We start from the raw sequence: 16,155 nt of genomic DNA on the forward strand, positions 1-16,155 counted from the left end.
GCAGTATTTGCTTCTTAAAAACCTGATAGACGCTACTGCATTTATATCTGCTTTAACCAGTTGACTGCACCTGAAAAGCCTTTCTGGATTCTCTGCTTTGTCTTACTGATCTGTGTTTATTCCTGTGCCAGCACCATAGCATTTTGATTACTAAAGTAAATCTTAAAAGCAGGTGATTACTCCCATTTTCTCTCTCTCTCTCTCTCTCTCTCTCTCTCTCTCTCTCTCTCTCTCTCTCTTCCCCTCTGAGATAGGGTTTCAGTATATTGACCAGGCTGGTCTCGAACTCACAGGGATCCACTTGCTTCTGCCTCTCAAGTGCTAAGGTTAAAGGTGTCTGCCCCCATGTCCAGGCACTCCACTTCATTTAACTTTCCACTTAATTTTTGAGATGATAAACTTATGTTGTTTTTGATTGAGTTGGGGGGAAATAACATTTCTACTATGTTGAGTCTTCCAATCTGTGACCAAAATAACTATTCTTCGCTTATTTAGACATTCTTAGGAATTTTTAATTTTCAGCAATACATACTTCATATAAGTGATACTATAGAATTTCTATACATTTGTTTTACACACACACACGTACACACACACATTCTGTATACTAGCCTTGTGCTCTACAACCATGAAAGAATCACAGAATCAATTTTAAGGTTTGGTAATTTTTTTTTGAGACTTTCACCGGAAAACACTATGTGGCTGTAAATAAGGGCAGTCTTATTTCTTTCCTTGAAAAAAGATGTATTATTGTGTGTGGGACAACCGTGGACTATATATGGAAGTCAGAGGACAACTTTCTGGAGATAGCTTTCTTGTGTTTGAGGCAGGGTCTCTTTTGTTGTTTCTGCCATGCTGTGTATTCTAGGTTAGCTGGCCCATGAGCTTCTGGGCAATTCTCCTGTCTCCCTCCCCCCACCCCACCACACACACACCTTGGCACTTGAGTCCTGGCATTACAGATGTGTGTTACTTCATGGGTTTGGAGGTTCAAACTCAGGCAGAGAGGCTTTCACAGCAAATGCTTTTACCTGCACAGTTAGCTTACTGGTCCTTACTTCTTCCTCTAAAGTTTACATGCCTCTTACCGCCCTTCCTTGTCTATTATGCTGGTAGGATTTTTAAAGACCATAATAAGCAGCTGTTGTGAGAATGGACATCTCTGCTATATCCCTGCTGGATTTTTAGAACAAAGCACTGATTTTTTTGTTTGTTTTTGCATTTACCACATGTCAACTGTAGGGTTTTTAAAATTCTTTATCAGGCTGAAAAGTTCCCTTCTCAGATTGCTAAATTCTCATTTTGCATTTGTTTTGCATCAATATGTGGTTTTTCTTTAATTTTTAAAATGTTTGGACTACCTTCAATTAAAACTTTTCAGTGAAGAAATACTTTTCTATTTCTGGAATCAAACCCACGTGGCTATGGTACATTGCTGGGCTTGAGTTTAATATTTGGTTGAGGATTCTGTACCTATGTTTTTATGGTATACTGGTTTGGAATTTCTATACTGCCTTTGAGTCTTGGTATCTAACAAGCCTTGTACGAAATTCTCTCCTCCTCTTCTATTTCTTGAGAGAAACTGTAGAATTCATGTTGCTTCTTTATTCTGGATGGTCCAAGTTTTCTTCTTTTATCATTTTCTTTCTGTTTTAACAAACTTCTTTAGCCAATTCCTTAGTTTTTAGAGAAAATCCTTAGTTATCATATATTCAAAACTACTATGAATTTACCCATATTCCTATAGGATATTTTCACTGGGTCTAGAATTCTGGGCTAACAGCTCTTCTCCTTCAGATTTTAAAAATGTTGCACTTCCCTAGAGTCTGAGGGTAAATCCCTGGCATGTGAATCACTCCATACAGGTACTGACACAGTTCTCGCTAGCTGTTTAAAGATTCTCTTTAATTTTCCAGTTTGCTTTTAAATTGCTATAATAAACTATACATGAGACTTATTTCCTGAAAGTGTACAATCCAGCAGTGCTAAATGCTATTCACACTGTTGTGCAACCAATCTCACAAAATTTAAATACTATACCTACTAAACAGTAACTCCTTGTTTCTAAAAGTTTGATTTAATGACTCAGGCAATGGATTGCCTTGGGCTTGTTTGTGATTAATACAGACTCTGGAATCTGGAAGATTTTACCTTTTATCTATTTGGGCAGAATTTCAACCATTACAGTTTTTTAGGTGGCTCTTCTGGAACTTTGATAATATACATTTTAAGTTTTTAAAAGTCCTGTTCACTTTTCACCAGGTTATTTTTTGTTGTTCAGACTGTGGAGGTACTTTTTTGAAGACAGGATCTTGTACTGTAACCTAGGCTGCCCTAGATCTCAGGGCAATCCTTCTGTCTCAGCCTCTGAAGTGCTGGGATTATGGGTGTATGCCATCACACCCAGTTAGATAGGGGAAATTTCTCTTGCTCTACCTTCAATATTATAATTATTATCATCCTTACTCTTTTGATTTCATACTCAGTTTATTTCACTCACATTTTTCAGTTCCAAAATTTCCATTTGGTGCTCCTTTATATTTTCTATTTTTTTTTCTGAGATGGAAAATTCATTTAACTGTTTATATTTGCTCACTTTTCAAAGCTGCTGCTCTAAAATCCTGACCAGGTAATGCTAACATCTGAATCAGTATTGGTGTCTGCTGACTATATATAGTTTTTTTTGGTTTTTCGAGACAGGGTTTCTCTGTGGTTTTGGAGCCTGTCCTGGAACTAGCTCTTGTAGACCAGGCTGGTCTCGAACTCACAGAGATCCACCTGACTCTGCCTCCCAAGTGCTGGGATTAAAGGCGTGCGCCACCACGCACTTTATATTTTTTCATGGTTCCTGATTGATTTTTTTTTCTGAGACAGGGTTTCTCTGTGTAGTCCTGGAACTAGCTCTGTAGACCAGGCTGGCCTAAAACTCACAGAGATCTGCCTCTGCCTTCCAAGTACTAGGATTAAAGACGTGCACAACCACTGCCTGTGTGACATTTTTTTCTGTATGCCAAGCATTTGGATCCTATTTAATATACTTTGGCAGGCAATCCCATGTTGAGGTATAGTGTGAGGGCAGTATTAGCATAAATATTCTCTGAACACTACTAAGACTACCCAAGCAATAGTGGAAACACTGTCTCAAATGCTCAAATGTATTTAGCTATATGCTTGCTTCCAAGAGTGAACCACCTTGTTGCCTATGGTTAGGACTGTGAGTTCACCTTACTTCTGGGCTGTGGGAAAGGAAGGAAAAGCAGTTCCTCAAGGAGAGTAGACAATAGGGAAGAACAGAAGAGGACCTGAACGGCTAATCAGTCTCAGCTGTCGGCTAAGACCCACTGACATTAGCAGGGGTGGGAAACAAGTGCTCTTGCCTTCAGTTATTTTCTGCCTAGTTGATGCTGGGGTAATGGTAGAAGCTTAGTATAAACTGTGCCTACCTCACACTACTTCAAGTCTCATTATTTTGGGTCAGTGGTGGAGGTTCAACCTGCTGAAAGTACACTGAGAAGAAACAACTTCCTTTCACAAGGGTAGGATGGTGAAAAATCAGTTTCCTGAATAGATGCAAAAGTCACCCAGCAGAGGGAACCAAAGCACTGTCCGTTGTGATTTTTTTTTTCTTTCAAGGCAAGGAATGGGTAATTAGGACACATTTCCCCTAGCCAACACCCTTGGAGCTTGGAGGGGCAGAACACGTTCCCTATTCCTATCAGTATTTGGGTAGATTAGAATGAGAACTGCCAAGGTTTAGGCTTACTGAACTACCCTATTCCTGTTTGGCTAAAGACAACCGAGTTTTCTTTGAGCTTTTTGTGTCTGGTAGTGTTATAGAATCCTGTTGGTGATATATGGAAATCAGTAAGAAAACCCAGAGACTACATTCCAAGGTCCTCAGACAATCTGCCTTCTTTTCCACCGCTCCTGGTCACATTTGTTTCAGTTCATTTGAAGGGAAGTACTGAGAGCTATAGGTTCCTCCATCTTGGCAAGAACCAGAAGTTTCTTCCAAGTGATGTTTATATTAAAAATGGCATTTGTTTTCTAGTTTTCACATCATCATTAAAAGTCTACTATAGAAAGTTGTTACATTATAAGATTGTAATTTCCCTCTAAATATCCAATTATATCTGTTTGTATTCCTGGTCAACTTAGCTTGTTTTATGCTATTTTGGTTGTTTGTCCAGACAATCAGTATTTTTAGACTATAATAATCCAAAGGAAACAATTCTACTTAATTCATTATCACCTAGTACTATATTTCACACACTAACGGGAGCCAAGAGGAAAAGAACATTTTAAAACTAATTTGCACATTCTTCTTTTTATTGATCCAAGGCATACTTATTTTTAACTTGCCTATACTATTTCTCTCTTTAATCAACCTCCCCTTTTTCTGATACCAATATCCACTGTGATAGTTATTCTCTTGAATTATACCAATTGCTACCAGGAACCTGAAGGAAAGAAGGTAAGTAAGAACAGAGGTAACTGAGATGGATTATTTTTGTTTTTTGAGGCAGGGTTTCTCTATAAAACAGCTCTGGCTATCCCAGAACTTGCTTTGTAGACCAGGCTGGCCTCAAACTTTCAGAGATCCATCTTGCCTCTGACTCCCAAATGCTGGGATTAAAGGTGGGAGCATCACTGCCTGGCTCAGGATTCTTAAAAAGAACTCATTTAATACACTGACTTAACATTTAACTTTGGAGTTTTTTTTATACTTAGATTACCAACGAATTTCTACCCTTTTGCTTTAAAAACATTATTGAGCTGGGCGGTGGTGGCACACACCTTTAATCCCAGTACTCCAGAGGCAGAGGCAGGAGGATTTCTGTGAGTTTAAGGTCAACCTGCTCTACAAGAGCCAGTTCTAGGACAGGGTCCAAAGCTACAGAGAAACCCTGTCTTGAAAAACCAAAACCAAACAAAATCTATTGAGTTTCTAAGACCAAGGGGACTATTTCCTGCCTTCAACCTCAGTTCTTCTATAACCAATCTATAGCTTCATGGTGTATTCTTCAAGGAACTCTGCTCCTGCTTAGAAAAAAAAGTGTAGTAGGTGATGAGGTGACCTAAAGCATGCTCGTAGAAGCCAGGCCTTTTTGAATCCAACTGAAAAGCCACTGATCTAGACAAAGTTTTGCATTTATTACATCTACAATGAAAATGTTTGAGAATATAGACATATGGCACTTTGTTTGTTTTTCAAGACAAGGTTTCTCTGTGGAATACCTCTGGCTGTCCTGGAACTCACTTTGTAGAACAGGCTAGCCTCAAACTCAGAGATCCACCTGCCTCTGCCTCCCAAGTGCTGGGATTAAAGGTGTGCACCACCACGTGCTCAAATTCCTACTCTGGGGCTTCTATAAAGATGGCTGGTAAGTAATGTTAGACAATCTCCTTCTTCCCCACTTCAAATACAAGATACTCTGCTTCAGTGGTAACATAGTTGTTTATAAATCTGAATGTATTTTCCCAGATAATGTGAAATGTTTTTACTCTGGCTAGTTTTAAAAAGCTAAAAGCAGTATGTCTCTATGAGGATCAGCACTCCTGATTAATGCCAGGATCACATCCTTCATCGGCCTTGTTGAGAGGGCTTCACATACATGAGAAAGTGCCTGTCTTTCTAGTTCATTCACCTCCTTACATTCTCACAAATACAGTCACGTATGCAAACCACCTGGATACTTTCTGCACTGTAGATGATTTTATCTAGATGGAATCAATCATCTGGATGTTCTCAATTCAAGCAGGCCAACTCAAGGGACAGTCAATGCAATTTGCAATCTTTGAGACTTGGGTTTGAATCTTTGCTCCTGTTTACTAGCTGTGCAATCTTATGAGTAGTTTATTTCCCTCGGGGCTTCAATTTCCCCAGATAAGAATAACTACATACCTTATTCCAGTTACAACACCCTGAGCACCCAATCAAATGGGCAGTCAGTAAATGTGACTGTTCATATTCATCAAGGAGAGAAAGAGCAGTGACCTTGACACACTCCACACTATTTGATTATAGGTAGGGCTGTTCCCAAGTTGTTTCTTAAGAATTGGCTGAATTTTCCAAATTAACAAACTAAAATTAAGGCAAATTGATTTTAGATTTGAACAAAGCAAACAAAGTTAAATTAACAAACACATAGAAGAGAAAAATGGTTGAATTTTTACATAGTAGCTCTTTAAATTTTTCTATTTAAGACAGCTTTGAAATAATTACTTTTAAATTATGTGTGTGGTCCATAGAAAAATGAACTGTAGTGAAATGAAATGTTCTGAGCATGTTTCAGTTGGTCTTGTGTGTGTTGTGTGTGTTGTGTGTGTGTGTGTGTGTGTGTGTGTGAGAGAGAGAGAGAGAGAGAGAGAGAGAGAGAGAGAGAGAGAGAGAGAGAGAGAGAGAGAGACTCTATCTACAGTCTTGGCTGTGGCTGTCCTGGAACTCACTATGTAGACCAGGCTGGCCTCAAACTCACAGAGGTCAGCCTGCATCTGCCTTTCGAGTGCTGGGATTAAATATGTGCCACAATACCTGGCTAGCTCTCAGTTTTCTTACATAGAATATGGCTAAATTGTTCTCAGTTCCAAAATTCTATACTTAACTAAAAAAGTTTAAAATTTCAAGACACTTAAGTCCATTTTTAGTTTTATGTAGTGCAGTATAATGTAAAGAGTACAATATTTTAAGTTACCATGCAGCATTTTTTTTTCATTCAATAACATAAAATATGATCATGTTCTCTTCTGTCCTATTTTTATTGTTTAATACTTCTATTCACAAGCTCAGTCCACAAGAGGAAGCTTATAATTTCAACATTTTGATAGCTAAATATTCTCACTGCTTCAACCAGAAATGCCACCAGAAAAACTACTGAAGAGCATGATGGTGAATTGTGAATATATGTCACATAAGAAGGTTTATAAAAATCATCAGGATAGGAAAGGAATAATTGTGAAAACAGCTATCAAATATATTTTTGTTTAGAAAAAATGCCTTAGCCTATTCATTTCATAACACAAATAAGAAGTTTAGGAATGGAAAACTAAACACTGAACCAGAAGCAAAAGGGGAGTTCTATTTGTACAAATCCTTATAATCTCTAACTGCATTCATCGGTCTATACAGTAGACAAAAATACTGGGGACTCTAAACTAAAAATTCAGGGCTGGGATGTAGCTTAGTGATAGAGCAATTACCTAGCATATGTGAAATCCAGTGTCCCATCCACAGAACTGTTTTTCAGTAACACCAATTATGTCTTAAGTGCCTAATAATCCACTATTAACACTGTATTGAACAATGCTGAGCTAGAAGTTCAATTGTATAAAATAATTCTCTTTTTTGAAGTTTTTTTCATTCTTTTTTATTAGATTTTCTAGAAATACCAATCCAAGTTCCCACTGCCTCCCTCCTCCCATTCCCTCCATACACCCTCCCACCCCACCCCATCCAATCCTCAGAGAGACTAAGGCACATTGCTCTGTGGAAGGTCCAAGGCCCTCTCTCCTATATCTAGGCTGAGCAAGGTATAAGCCCAAAGAGAATAGGATCCCAAAAATCCAGTGCATGCAGTAGGGATAAATCCTGGTGCTTTTTAAAAATATGTATGAGCATGGGAAGTTGCCAGTGCAGAGATACCCACAGAAGCCAGAAGATGGCGCCAGATTCCCTGGAGTTAGAGTTACAGGTGGTTAAGGAACCCAAAGAACATGGGTGATAAACACCGAAATCCAGTCCCTTGGAAGAACAGCAGGTACTCTTAAATGTTCAACCATCTCCCCATCCCTCTTCCAGTCTTAAAAAATTAACCCCCCCCCCCGTGTACAATGTGCATGTGAGTGAAGAGTGGCTATGTACAGGCCAAAGAGCACACGTGGAGATCAGAGGACAATCTGTGAAGGTCCTCCCCTTCTACCTTATTTGAGACCAGGTCTCTGTTGTTTTTCTTCTGCATAAGTCAGGGCATCTGGCCCTTGAGTTTCAGGGGATTCTCTCTCTCTTTCTGCCTTCCACCTCCCAGTAAGAGTGATAAAAATACAAATGCTCATGCTACAAGTTTGGCAATTCAAACTCAGGTCTTCATGTTTATATGGTAACTGTTTTTATTCCCCAGATGCAGTTTTTTCTCCAGTGGAGATGAAGTCGTACACACACTGGTATTATATGTATGTACAACTATGCACAGCTGGCAGTTCTTTTAAAAAGCAAATATTCACTATTTTATACTGTTTACAGAATTTAAAAAATAAAAATTCACCTGTTAACCAATGCGAAGAAATATATAATGTTCTAATGTTGAGGATTTTGCTGTAGGTTTCATAAGATCTCTAGTGTAAGATGCAGTTCAATTTATTGGTAACAAAATGACCTTTTGCTTCAGGCTATCATTTGGCAACTTGCTTCTAAAACATATCATATGACTGAACTGTTTCCTGAAACAAGCTTTGTGAACCAAAGGATTAGAGCTAAACATACAAAAATCCAGATGACCAGGTCAGATTTAAAAATCATCATATGTGCCAGGCAGTGGTGGCGCATGCCTTTAATCCCAGCACTCAGGAGACAGAGACAGGTGGATCTCTATGAGTTCTAGGCCAGTCTGGTCTACAGAGTGAGTTCCAGGACAGGTTTCAAAGCTACAGAGAAACTCTGTCTCAAAAAACAAACAAAAAATCATATGTAACATGATGATATAAAACTCAATTTATACAGTCAACAAAACATAATCAAGACCTGAAGTGTATAAGAGACTGTATTAGCTAAGATAGAGAAATTATATTTAACTTACTTTGACTCTAACCCTACTTCTGCTATAGGAGAAGAATGAAGAAATCTAAAAGTGTTTTTGGATTGATATTTAAGTGTATAATATCTCTAATATTTGGGAAACCAACAAAATCTCCCCAAAACAAAACTGGACCCACTTTACAGCTTCCTGGTTGGTACTTCATTCACATTCTTTGTAGCTGACATCTTTAAGAGAAGGCAATAAATGAGCCACTTTGTTATGGTATGCCAAAACATAAAATTATTATTTACTATTAGGCAATATGTCCAGTAAATACCTGATCCTCTAGGTATGTCTACACCAATCCACAGCTTACACAAACCCCTAAATAACATTTATAACAAGTTGCAATATCAAATGTTGGACAATCCTGCTCTACATAATGGTCAGTCTAAAAGATTGAGGACATTCTTAAACATATTTGGTGAATTAAAAAAAATAAAATCAAAATATTCCCAAATTAAAAATGGCTCCTAGTTTTCTAACCTCTACTAACTGTAAGTTAGAATCAGTTAATTTTAAAAAAGGACAATGTAGCTGGGCGGTGGTGGCGCACGCCTTTAATCCCAGTACTCGGGAGGCAGAGGCAGGCGGATCTCTGTGAGTTCGAGGCCAGCCTGGTCTACAAGAGCTAGTGCCAGGACAGGCTCCAAAGCTACAGAGAAACCCTGTCTCAAAAAACTAAAAAAAAAAAAAAAAAGGACAATGTGAGGTGGCAGGGAGACTGACAGATGAATAAAGTGGCCTATAGTTAAAAAACAAAAAAAAAGATAATGTAAGTGTAATTTAGTAAAGGCTTGGTATTAACGAACTATATAACTAAGAACCATAAAAATTCAAATCAAAATTTTTAATTTTTAAAAAGTTTTATTTAAAAATATATGTTTTTTTTAACATTTAATGGGAGTAGGGCACAATGTTTTGGCTTTGTCAAGAAAAATTTCATTTCATTTTTAATTAAAATATTTCTGAGTTGTACAGTAAATTTTCAATTCAGTATTGGACTAAAGTTTAAATATAAGATGTCTCAGTGGGTAAAGATGCTTACTCACCAAGCCTGATGACCTGAATTCAATTTTATTTATCTCTAACTCCTTCCGAACAGTTTTAAGATGGGAACATGCTTTTCTGTCTTCCTTTTCCTTTACATGTCTCTCATGATGCTCTTTATTGGTTTTCCTCCTTTAAAGATAATATTTGGAAAGAACAACACAAAAAGAACAAGACTGAAGAGACTTCTATTTTACCCTTATAGGTATATTCAGGTATTATGATTGTTTAAAATGATCAACCAAATAAATGATTTTTCCTTGTTTTGCTTAATTCTGGAAAAATCCAAGACAGTTCTTTGAGTAGGTCAATTATAAGTATTACTTAATAAACATAAATCATAGATTATACCATTGTTTTACACATACTTTCAATTTATTTAGTTATCATGACAACTCTGAAGTCAATATTTTTATACTTATTTTGAAGATTTGGAACAACACACGGGTGGGTATAAGGATGTGTTAATACTATCTATTAAAACTTAATCACAGGCTGGAGAGCTGGCTTGGAGATTAAGAGCACTAGCTGCTGCTCTTCCAGAGGTCTTGAGTTCGATTCCCAGCAACCACATGTTGGCTCACAACCATCTCTACTGAGATCTGGTGTCCTCTTCTGGCATGTACATGCCAGCAGAACATTGTACACATAATAAATAAATCTTAAAACCTAATCACTTAATTTTTCTATGATATGAATTGAGAATGAGATGTAAATACACACACACACACACTTGTGAAAGTGTATTTCAATGCTTAAAAATGTATTTTCCACTAAAACACACCAACAATTGAACGTTATTACACTTATGCATCATTAGAGAGACAAGCAAATGTTATTATCCTTCATTACAATCGGAGCCACTGGGCCTAATGCATCCAATGTGCAATGAGTGAATCAGGCCATTCTGACATCACTCATCATTTACAGCCTGACATTCATTACACATGTACTAGATCATAGAAGGATAGAGCAAATCTTGTTAACTATGACAATGATATGAATTTTTTAGTAGATGATAATTAAAGTGAAGTTTAAGAACAATTCTGCAATTCAGATTTCTAGATAAATAATTTGCTATACTTCTATTTATTTTACAACTTACCAAGACAAATCCTTGGTTCCAGACTGCACATCTAAATTATGTCATTTTTCTTATGTAAAATTAAGAATATATTTACTGTGATTTCCAGAACTGCAGTAAAGAAAAGGCCAAGTGTGCCCATATTTGCTTCTTTAAGTAAACACTTTTACCTCTTTATCTTAAAGTTCAAAGGAACAGGGGAAGTTTCACATTTTGGATAGTCTACTAACACAGGATTCAGCTGCCAAAATAAAGCAGATTTCTGGATTTTTTTTTAAAAAAATGTTGTCCTGTATCCGAATCACTAAAAACAATGAAGTATTCAGTAATGTGTCATAGTAACTTGACAGCTGACATGAAGGAATACCTGTCTTTGTCTGAGATCTTCATTTGGAGGAATAAAAAACCTGAAAAGTGATAAAAATGAAACAGGAAATGGAAAAAGAACTTAATAAAACATTTATTAAAAGTCAATCATCATAGATGAATAAAACACTTTCCCAACAAATTAAACTCAAGAAACCTATATAATACATACTAGAAATATTGTAAAACCCTGTGCTGTATTATAAAAGGATTACTGTCTAATTTTGAGGTTAAAAATGGCTGTATGTTCACTGAAGAGCTGCAATACAAAGTTCTTTTTTTGTTATCAAATATATTATTTTTCAATGCCTGTTAGGTACTTGTTATTTAAAGGAAGTCAAGGTGACTATTTTTATGCAACACATTGTATAAGAACATTGTTCATAATATATATAATATATTGCATTGTGTTTATTTTTAAAGAGCATAAATAACCTTCATTTTATTATTTGTACATTGTTTTCTATTTAGATTAGCATTTATTCCAACTCCAGTGCAACTAAGGAAAACCATATATACTTTAAGTTAGGCTTGTCATCTAGTGATATTGTCACTGACAGCAGTGGATTTGTAGAAGAACCACAATTCCTTGATATCCATCCCCTAACAGTCAAATATCAAAAAAAAAAAGTACTTGCAACTTTAAGTAATCCAATACTAAGGACTTCTGAATATCTATTTAGGAAGTGATTTTGATCTTCTAATAACCCTGACTTTGTTTACGTAGTACTTAAATATCGTAAATTTGCCTTCAACATTTGGCCTAGTTCTAGCCTATCATGTTATGACCCATGTTTGAGTTCAACCACAAGTGATTTTTTTTTGAACACCATGAGGCTTGTGTGAGGTCTTAAAGCAGGAACACTGTTGTGAAGGAATGAAGAAACTGCTTGTGTTTTTAGAGCATGCAGGTCTTTTTAAATTGTTCATATTTCAATGAGGAATTAAAATGATAACATAGATTAAGAGTCATAAGTACCCTATTCTAAACCTTCATGATTCACTTAGTATTTATTGCGTTCATAATATATATGTGCCAGGCATTGTGTTAATTGCTGAGGATCCAGAGAAATAAAAAGGAGTTTGTTTTCAAGAGCTCAGTCTATCTAGTGATGAGACTGTAAATGTAATCCTATATAGAACAATCTTAAAATCTTTTAGAAAGGAGAGGAAATATCTGATGCAGTTGCTTAAGTAAATATTTTTTAGAAACCCTGTTATTTCTCTGGTAAAATACAATTATTCCCTGATGCAAGTCTACTGGGGAGGAGATGGCATAATAATGGGTATCAATATTGTTTTTATGAAAACTCTGTTCTCTCACTGATTTCAGTATTTTAAAATCATATAAGAAACATTTTACTTGCAATAGCTTAACAACCAAAGGAAACAGAGTATATAAAAGCAATCTGTTGAAGTCTACCATTAATAAACCTAGGCAGGCAATACCTGGTTCTGACATACTTTATGCCAGAATAGTAAGAAAAATTTTTAGAAATTACAATGGAATTTTATCCACCATGCTTTGGAAAACATGACACTAACAATATGAGCGCACGCGCGCGCACACACACACACTCTCTTGTACACATCATTAATATATAATATTATTAATATATAATTATAAATTAATGCTTTCCTAAATCAGATCTTATATTTGCCTATGAAGAATACCATGATCTCTATTAGTATGTTTATGCCTTGACAAATGATTTAAACCACCTATTCTAACATAAAGCAAAGCACACAAATTGTATCTACCTGGTTTCAAATTATGGCTCTATCATTTACTATTTATAATCTTTGTGCTTTTAACTACTGAATTTAGTTTCCTAATCTGTAACAATGGGGACCACAATCCTCTCTGCTGGGTTACAGTAAGGATAAAATCAAACAGCAGGTATAGCACAATACCTTTGCATACAGTAGATGGTAAATAAGTGGGCTTGTACTTTATCTAAATTCTATACATATATACAGAAAAAGGATAAAGTAGAATTTTAAATGCTTTCTCCCTGCATATTGACACATGCCAAGGAAAAATGTGGATGAACAATTTAGCAAACAAAGGATACAAACTATCTAAAGGCAATTTGTTGAGGTATAGCTTTAATAAATCATTTTAATGTTATCAGTGGATTCATTTTGAATCATAACTGTTACTGTGTGTATTTAAAAAGCAGACTCACACCTGGGCGTGGAGGCATATGCCTTTAACCCCAGTGCTTGGGAGGCAGAGGCAAGCAGATCTCTGTCAGAGCAAGGCCAGCCTGGTCTACATAGTGAGTTCCAGGCCAGCCTGGACTGTCTCAAAAAGCTAAGAAAAAAATAAATTAAAAAGCAAATACTAAGCATATACAATTCGACAAGTGTAGTACTTTGGGAACATTTTAACACCTTGATGTATTTTTAAATGCAATTTTTTTCTAAAGAAAAAAAAAGAGGCCCCCGTGTTCTACACACTATCCAGGCAAATGATGATTAAACATTCTAAATTTAACTTTGTTATTAAAGGCTTACGGAATCATATTGGCTCTCAAATTTAAATAATATTCTTGTAATTCTGCCAGTAGTAAAAACACTATTTCTTTTTTTTTACACAGGCATTTCCTTTTAACATGGCAACATGTGTCTACGTCTTTTATATTTTTGAGAGGTATTTAGATATTAAAGGCATTATCTTGTAACAAAATATATTAAATATGGACTTGAATGCTTCCTGAATTTAGGAAGATCAAGCAAATATTTTTATATGGCAGTAGAGTGACTAGGGAGAAAAACCTGAAAAATGATTTGAATGGATTCCTTTCCTCCACCCCTTTCCCCCTCCAGGAGAATGTAAGTGTCCCGCATCTCACACCAAACTGAGCCTGAGTTTTACTGACGTAACCAGTAACCCTATCCACCTCTCACACTGCGGAGGCCGGCAGGGGCAGCCGCTGCCGCCAAGAACACCACTCATCAGAGCCTGCCCGATTCCACCCCCGCGTTTCAGTCATGCTTTCCAGAAATGGGGTCACTCGCTCAGTAACTATTACACACACCCAGCCTATCATCCTGTAATCCCCTAAAGTCCGCTGCGAGGACAGAAGGCAGCAAAAAGTCAAGAAAGAAGAATCACAGGCGCGCCACCATCAGGAACTGATTTTCCACTCCGGAGAGGGGCGCCGATACCCTGGAATGGATCTTGTCTGGATTATTTTCTTAGATCTTGAGTTGATTCTGGGACAGGGGCAGCTGGGAAAAGCTCGGTGCTGGGATGTGTCCGCAGAAATTCTGTTTTGCCTTGTTTGGGTATACTGTTTGGGCTTTTTGACACCGGGGTGGGTGTCTCAGGGATGGTCACCAGATCCCGGGCGAGGAAAACCAGATAGCCCTTTACAGCTACTGCTGATCTCCTTGAATTTCACCCGTTCACCTCCACGGACAGGAAACAAAGTTATACTCAGGGTCTTACAACTCAGTGACCTCAAAAACCGGGGAGTGGGGTACCGGAGGCGTCCCGTTTTTCTTTTGCAGCGGAGAAAAGCGCTGCGACAGATCGGGAGTGCCCCTCAGTCCTGAACCCCTTACTCAAAATCCTCATGGCTCACCACCCTGCCCTGAGTGCACCCGTCTCTCTGCAGCAATCCCCTCCCCTCCCTTGGCCAGACTCAAGCCTTGGCTCCAGGGTGAACCGAACCCATTACCCCAAAGTCGCTAAGATTCCGGAGAAGCCCTGGAGCCGGCAGGGCTAAACTTCTCAACTCCCCGCCGGCTCCCGCATTGCCTCCTGCTTCCCCCACGCAAAGTTGATTAAAACCGGCTTCTTGCAAAGCCTCAGCGCCCACTCCAAACCCTACGCGCCGCCACACCGGCAGCCGCCCCGCAGCCCCCCAAAAAAAGAGCCTGGGAGAGATGAGTGAGTGAGTGAGTGAGTGAGGAACAGACAGACAGATCGGCAAACCCCAACGAGCCAAGGCAGAATCCCGCACCCGGGACAAGATGTGAGCCGGAGAAGGTGGTCAAAGGGGCAGCTCCGGGGAGGAGAGCTAGCCGGCGGGGGCGTGGGGAAGGGGCGCGTCTGCCCCGCCGCCCGGCTGCACTCACCTCAGCGCTGTCGGAAGGGCTCTCCACAGCCATCTTCTGCCACGGGTCCGCCAGCTGCGCCAGCGGCATCTTCCCCCCCCTCCCCGGCCCGCCGCCTTCACCACCTCCTCCCTCCCCACCCGCCCCACAGCCGGCCCGGCTCCTTCGCCGCTCGAGCGCCCGGCAGAGTTGAGAAGCAGCAGCAGGACCAGCGGCGGCTCCCGAGAGCGAGCTCGACGCCGACACTGACCGCCCGAATGCCCAGCGCCTGGCCACAGCCGCCCGCACTCCGAGCGAGAGCCTCGCGCCGCCGCCAGGCACCAGGGCTCGCCCCTTTCTTCCTCTCCTCCTTCCGCCGCCCGGGCTACGGCTCCGCCCCCCGCCTCCCCTCCCCGCCGGTTCCCGCGCCCGCTCCCAGCTAAAGCGACCGTCGTGCGCCCCCCCACTTCCGCTCACAACATGGCGTCTAAGCGATACCTGTCTTTCAGAGCGAGGCTGGACGGCTGCCACCACCACCGCGCGCACCCAGGGGCGTGGCTGCTGCAGGACACGCCCTCGGGCCGCTGCGCTCGGCTCCACCCCTTTCCCACCCCCACCCCTCCCTTCTCCTTCTCCCCAGCCTCGGCTTCTGGGCCTCGCCTACTTTCAGGAAGGGCGAGCCCAAGAGATTTGGGGGCGTTGGCGGGAGTTGGGGAGGGGGGAGAAATGGGCAATGCAGGAAGGACGAGAGAGACTGGGTGACTTTAACTGCCACGAGTCCAAGCAGGTTGGAGGTTCGCTGAGAATGGGAGAGCA

The 16,155-nt window shown here is 39.5% G+C and overlaps 1 protein-coding gene across 4 annotated transcripts in view; it reads right to left on the reverse strand.

Moving 5' to 3' along the window:
- The window catches only part of Rps6ka3 (ribosomal protein S6 kinase A3), a 117,876-nt gene extending 102,016 nt beyond the window's left edge, over positions 1-15,860 (reverse strand). For 2 of the 4 annotated variants that reach the window (XM_013350573.2, XM_013350572.2), the window contains exon 1: positions 15,382-15,434. Coding sequence is in view for 1 of the 4 variants with exons in the window: in XM_005358806.3 (XP_005358863.1) it covers positions 15,382-15,450 (69 nt within the window). In the remaining 3 variants the exon portion in view is untranslated. Of the gene's footprint in view, positions 1-15,381; positions 15,483-15,837 lie in introns of those variants that run through there. The other 2 variants (XM_013350574.2, XM_005358806.3) reach the window with 2 other exon arrangements.
- Between the last annotated feature and the right edge of the window lie 295 nt (positions 15,861-16,155).

Source organism: Microtus ochrogaster, chromosome X (genome assembly GCF_000317375.1).
Source record: "Microtus ochrogaster isolate Prairie Vole_2 chromosome X, MicOch1.0, whole genome shotgun sequence".
NCBI classification, from domain to species: Eukaryota; Metazoa; Chordata; class Mammalia; order Rodentia; family Cricetidae; genus Microtus; species Microtus ochrogaster.